Source organism: Colobus angolensis, unplaced genomic scaffold (assembly GCF_000951035.1).
Source record: "Colobus angolensis palliatus isolate OR3802 unplaced genomic scaffold, Cang.pa_1.0 Scaffold207, whole genome shotgun sequence".
Classification (NCBI taxonomy): Eukaryota; Metazoa; Chordata; class Mammalia; order Primates; family Cercopithecidae; genus Colobus; species Colobus angolensis.
The window spans coordinates 3243485-3249666 of NW_012115233.1; the positions used below are offsets into that span (position 1 = coordinate 3243485).

General features: G+C 46.5%; 1 protein-coding gene across 2 annotated transcripts in view; it reads left to right on the forward strand.

Annotated features, from left to right (window-relative positions):
* BCO1 (beta-carotene oxygenase 1) overlaps positions 1-6182 on the forward strand; it is a 48983-nt gene extending 42801 nt beyond the window's left edge. For both annotated transcript variants that reach the window (XM_011942156.1, XM_011942157.1), the window contains 3 exons: positions 652-746; positions 2351-2462; positions 5396-6182. In XM_011942156.1, the coding sequence (XP_011797546.1) occupies positions 652-746; positions 2351-2462; positions 5396-5625 (437 nt within the window). In that variant the 3' untranslated portion in view covers positions 5626-6182. The remainder of the gene's footprint in view (positions 1-651; positions 747-2350; positions 2463-5395) is intronic.

The following is a 6182-nucleotide window of genomic DNA, read 5'->3' on the forward strand; positions in this document are numbered from 1 at the left end:
TTTTGTAGAGACAGGGTTTCATCATGTTGCCCAGGCTAGTCTCGAACTCCTGGGCTCAAGTGATCCTCCCGCCTTGGCCTTTCAAAGGGCTAGGATTACAGGCATGTCCCACCTTGCCCAGCTAATTTTTGTATTTTTAGTAGAGACAGGGTTTTGCCATGTTGGCCAGGCTGGTCTCAAACTCCTGACCTCAAATGATCTGCCCGCCTCAGCCTCCCAAAGTGCTGCGATTATAGGCGTGAGCCACTGCGCCCAGCCAGCTTCCCATTTCTCATCACACATATACACACGCCATGCACACATACACACATCAGCACTTTTTTGAAAAGAGCTTTAAGAAATTGCAGTAGCCTCTGATTTTAATCATGCAATTCTCTTTGATTTCTATCTTGAATAATTAAAGATGTTTATACACTTAAAACCTAGGTCTGTGGTACGTTGCTCCAGGCCTTTCTGATAGAGCTGGGGTAATTATCAGAGGCTCCGTCCCCTGCCTTTGACCACCTTTGATCCAATCCAGGCTCTAAATCAAGCTCAGGGATCTTGGTGTGGGAACGAATTCTGAGGAACGGCTACCCAGTCTGACAGGAAGGGTGGATGCTCCCAGCCCCCAGTGATGGGGGCTTCATCCGCCTTCTAATTTCCTTGTAGGCTTAGAGCTTCCACGGGTCAATTATGCTCACAATGGAAAGCAATACCGATATGTCTTTGCTGCAGGAGTTCAATGGAGTCCAATCCCAACCAAGGTACTGGTCTCTGTGTATTCACAGGCTTTTCCTACAGTGATTGTGTCTATATGCAAAGCTGAATTCTAAGGTTCTGAGACATTGATTAGAAAAGAGGAGGTCAGAAGGAGGTAAGTATAGGATAAAATAAATTTGAAGTAAGGATGGACAGCTGGGAGAGGGAGTTATGGGCTAAGGTTCAGGTAAGAGGTTATGGCTGGAGTTTATTCACTGATTTCTTTATTCAATACATATTTATTGAGCACCAACTATGGGCTACAATGTGGTAGGCACTGAGAGTAAAGAACTCAGCAGGGCGATGCCCAATCCCTGACCTAAGGAACTCACCCTCTCCAGCAGAGAGGGTATAGCTGAAACTTAGAGGATTTATTTTGCTTCTTTTTTTGTTTTGATTTGTTTTTTCCTTTTTATTTAAAAAAATATACAGAAAGAGACAGGGTCTCATTGTGTTGTCCATGCTGGTCTTGAACTCCTAGGTTCGAGGGATCCTCCTGCCTCAGCCACCAGAAGTGCTGGATTACAGCCATGAGCCACGATGCCTGGCCCATTGTGCTTCTTAAGCTACCATTTGTGAAACACTTACTGTGTGCTGGTCACTGTGCTAAGGGCTATGCAGGGATCACTTTTTTTAAACATCTTCATTTTTCATAATAAAATGGAAAATCTTGTTTTTATTGCAAACAGAGCAGAAATGTCCACAGCCAAAAATTAAGCCTCCACACTTCCATACCCCAAGCCACTCTCCACTAATACCAAACCTAGAGGGAAATAGGCCTGTTGGGAGATTAAGAGAGATTCAGGGAATTGCACTCTTAAAGCAACAAAGGGGTTGTATTATACTTTAAATGTTTGCATTGAATGTATTCATTTATTTAACTCATATAAAATTGCAGTGCAATGCCAAATATAAGATATAGTCAATATTTTAATTTTTAGACGGGGTGTGGTGGCTCACACCTGTAATCCTAGCACTTTGGGAGGCTGAGGATTGCTTGGGAGTTCGAGACCAGCTTGGTCAACAATAGCAAGACCCTGTCTCTATATTAAAAAATAATAATAATTTTTAAAATATTTTAATTTTTAAAAGAATTCCTTATGCAGTATATGCAGTATCAGCCACATGGTGGCTGGAGGACCCATGTTTAAAACTGGGGGAGGAGGCTGGGTGCGGTGGCTCATGCCTGTAATCCCAGCATTCTGGGAGGCTGAGGCAGACAGATCACCTGAGGTCAGGAGTTCAAGACCAACCTGGCCATGGTGAAACCCCGTCTCTACTAAAAATACAAAAAATTTGCCAGGTGTGGTGGTACATGCCTGTAATCCCAGGTACTTGAGAGGCTGAGGCAGGAGAATTGCTTGAACCTAGGAGGTGGAGGTTACAGTGAGACAAGATCACGCCATTGCACTCCAGCCTGGGTGACAAGAGTGAAACTCCATCTCAAAAAAAACAAAAAACAAACAACAACAACAAAAAAACCTCGGGGAGGAAAGTTAGCTCCTGTCCTTTCTTGGCTGTGCTCACCAGAGGAAGCTGTCATTGGGTGATGTCAAAAGTCTATATCCGATGGGCTTCATTTCTGTGTTTCTCCTCATTGGATGTACAGATAATAAAATATGACATTCTCACAAAGTCATCCTTGAAATGGAGAGAGGACGACTGCTGGCCAGCGGAACCCCTGTTTGTGCCCGCACCAGGTGCCAAGGATGAGGATGACGGTAAGACTCTAAGAAGCCAAGCCTAGTTGCTGCATGCTGCTGATGATCCCTCTCCCACAGAGACACCATCTAGGGGCAGCTGACCCCCCAGCTCATAAAGGGGGTGAACTGGCGCTTTGAAGTCTACATCTGTCTGCATCAAAGCGAAAAGGTTAGCGAGTCCCCAAGGCTACCTTTACTTCTTATACCAATTGCAAAGTTTGAGGGTCCCCAAGATACCCTTCGGCTTCAATAATTCATTAGAATCACCAACCTCACTGCAAGCGCTTATGCTCACAGTTCTGGTTTGCAGTAGTGAAAAGATACAGACTAAAACTAGCAAAGGGAAGAGGTGCACAAGACAGAGCCCAGCAGGGACCCACAGGAGCTTCCAGCTGCACTCTCCCAGAAGAGTCACAGATAGCACTGACTTCTCCTGACAATGCTGTGTGACAATGCTCACAGAATATTATTGCCAGCCAGGAAGCTCCCCTGAGACTCGGTATGGAGTTTATACTGGGGCTTAGTCATGTAAACATGGTTGCCCGCCTGTGTGTCTGACCTTTATTTAGTCTTCAGTCCTCCTGGAGATCAAGCTCATACCACGTGGCCCAAGGCCCCACCATAAATCCCACTGTAAGGGTAGACTGCCTGGTGTGGCCCAAGGCCCCCACGTATACAAAGATACCTGTATCAAGCAGGACATTCCACCGGTATAGAGGTGACCTCCCAGAAACTGAGGACAAAAGCCAGCCTCCTTTTTAGACAGGTTTAAGTTTTTTACTGCACAAAGTCAATCTCCTTTCCAGTCAGTGACACTAAGCTCTCTCAGAATGCAGAATCTTGGTTTTAAAATTGATGACAGTGGCTGGATCCAAAAGAAATGTTTTTAAGAAAAGGAGTCTTGCTCTGTTGCCCAGGCTGGAGTGTAGTGGCATATCGTAGCTCACTACAGCCTCAAACTCCTGGGTTCAGGTGATACTCCTGCCTCAGCCTACCAAAGGGGCGCGCCACCATGCCTAGCTCATTCTTTGTATTTGTTGTAGAGAAAGGGTCTCACTGTGTTTCCCAGGCTGGTCTCTAACTCCTGGGCTCAAGCAATCCTCCCGTCTTAGCCTCCCAAAGTGCTGGGATTACGGGTGTCAGCCGCTGCACCTGGCCTGGATCCAAATTTTTAACAATGCATAAGCACGTAAATGTTTCACGGCGCCCCTGGAAATGTGTATTTGTGGCCCACCTCTATTTTCTAGGTTTCCACTTGACTGAATGATCCTTCCCCTCTTTCATTCTCAGAAATGCTTCAGAAATGCCCTGCCCACAGCCCTGAGGAGGCTAAGGAGGGTAACTAGAACCATAGGTGGGGATGTCACCTGGCCACGCTGGCAATGGGGCTGCCACACCTGCAAGGAGGGCAGGCTGCCTCACTTGAGCCTGCCAGCTTCTTCCCTCAGGTGACAAGGGAGTGGTTTTCCACCTGGGTCTTCTCTTCCTCCTGATCATGGCATGGCACGTCAGGCCAGCAACCCTGTGTCACTGTCATCTCCGAGGCAGGGGACCACTGGCATTGCCTCCTGCTCAGGCCGTTCTCCCACTCAGCGGTGTGGACACTTTCTTTACATTCTCTGTGAGGAGGGAGTATCATTGTCTTCATTTTACCAATGGGTGGCTCAGAGAGTGACCTTGTTGCCCATGGTCACACACCCCATACATTCAGAGGTGAGATTTAAATCCAGGCCAATCTGACTTCAACGATGCTCAACTGCTCTTCAACCTGGGACCCTCTGGGGGCACTGAGAGTATTTGCAGGAAGTTGATATGCATTATTTCGTTTAACTCTCTACCCCTTGAGAGTGAGTATTGATTGAGAGTGTTTCCATTTTACAGAGGGGAAGGATGAGTTTACTAGCATTGCTACGTGTACAAGAGATGAATTAGGCCCATTGAAATGCCATTCTTCGAGCCAGGTGCAGTGGTTCCTGCCTGTAATCCCAGCACTTGGGAGGTCAAGGTGGGCAGATCGCTTGAGCCCAGGAGTTCAAGACCAGCATGGGCAATATAGGGAGACCGCATCTGACAAAAAATACAAAAATAAGCCAGATGTCATGTCATGTGCCTGTAGTCCCAGCTACTTGGAGGGCTGAGGTGGGAGGATAGCTTGAGCCCAAGAGATCGAGATTGCAGTGAGCTGTGATCACGCCACTGCACTCTAGTCTGGGCAACAGAGTAAGAACCCGTCTCAAAAAAGCAAAACAAACAAACAAAAAACTGAATGCCATTCTTCAGTGCCTGCAATAATTGACAGTGTGCTTTCAAAATCCATCATGCAGGAGATACTCTCGGCAACCCTGTCCGTATAGGTGAGATTATCCCATCTCTACTGATGAAGAGACTGAGGCTCTGAGAGGTCAAGGGACTGGCCCAGCCAGGGCTAGAACCAGGTTTTCTGGTTTCTTTGTTTGTTTGTTTTGAGATGGTGTTTCACTCCGTCACCCAGGCTGGAGTGCAATGGCGCGATCTCGGCTCACTGCAAACTCCACTCCCAGGTTCAAGTGATTCTCCTGCTTCAGTCTCGTGATTCTCCTGCTTCAGTCTCCTGAGTAGCTGAGATTACAAGCACCCACCACTACACGCAGCTAATTTTTGTATTTTTAGTAGAGATGGGGTTTCACAATGTTGGCCAGGCTGGTCTCGAACTCCTGATCGGAAGTGATCTGCCCACCTCTGCTCCCAAAGTGCCGGGATTACAGGCGTGAGCCACCGCGCCTGGCCTACAGCCAGATTTTCTGATTCCTAGTTCCCAGGCCTTTCCCTTCTATTACAGTGTCTCAAATTCACTTCCCTCCTGTTTTGGTTAGATACATATGTCTAAAGAGGGCGGAGAGACATGCTGAGAAATTCATCCCTCCGACTGAAGGCTGCACTTTTACAAAGTGTTTCTTTCTGTTTCCCCAAAGGAGTAATCCTATCAGCCGTTGTCTCTACTGATCCCCAGAAGCCGCCTTTTCTGCTCATTCTGGATGCCAAAAGCTTTACAGAATTGGCCCGTGCCTCCGTTGATGTCGATATGCACATGGATCTCCATGGATTATTCATCGCAGACATGGACGGGGACGCAAAAAGGCAGGCCACTTCTGAGGAACAGCGGGACAGGGCTTCCGACTGCCACGGGGCTCCTCCGACCTGATGGTGTTGAGGTTTGGACAGGGGAGGGAAGCTTGGCTGTCAGAACTCCATGGATATATTTCTTTGGATGGAGGGGAGGGCCTTGGTTACCTTTTGTACTTATTCTTTCTGTGGGTGCTTTCACAAGGGCATGGCAAGAGAGCTTGTCAGTATCATTTCTTTCATTTTATTTTGGCCGTAAAAATTTTGTTTGAAAGTCAAATATTTGAAGATCAAATATATATTCATTAGATGCAGTTCTTCTAAGAAAGCTCCTTTCCTTTAACATAAAGACCTTGACCAGGAATCAGAAATTATATTCAATGACATTATCATCATTTTTAGAATGAGCCACTAACCTGTTAGAGAAGAGACAGATAATTATTTATCATTGTGCCTTCCTCTGTCTTTTTCTCTTTCTTTTGCTCCCTCCCGCCTTTCTAGTGGACTAAATTGTGTATCTGGGAGTTCTCGCTTTCTAGCCAGGCCTGATGAGTTAAGTTATGTGACCAGGAAGGCATGCCACTTTGTGGTCATTCCATGCAAGTCATGGTGTAATATAAAATAATAAAAACTTTA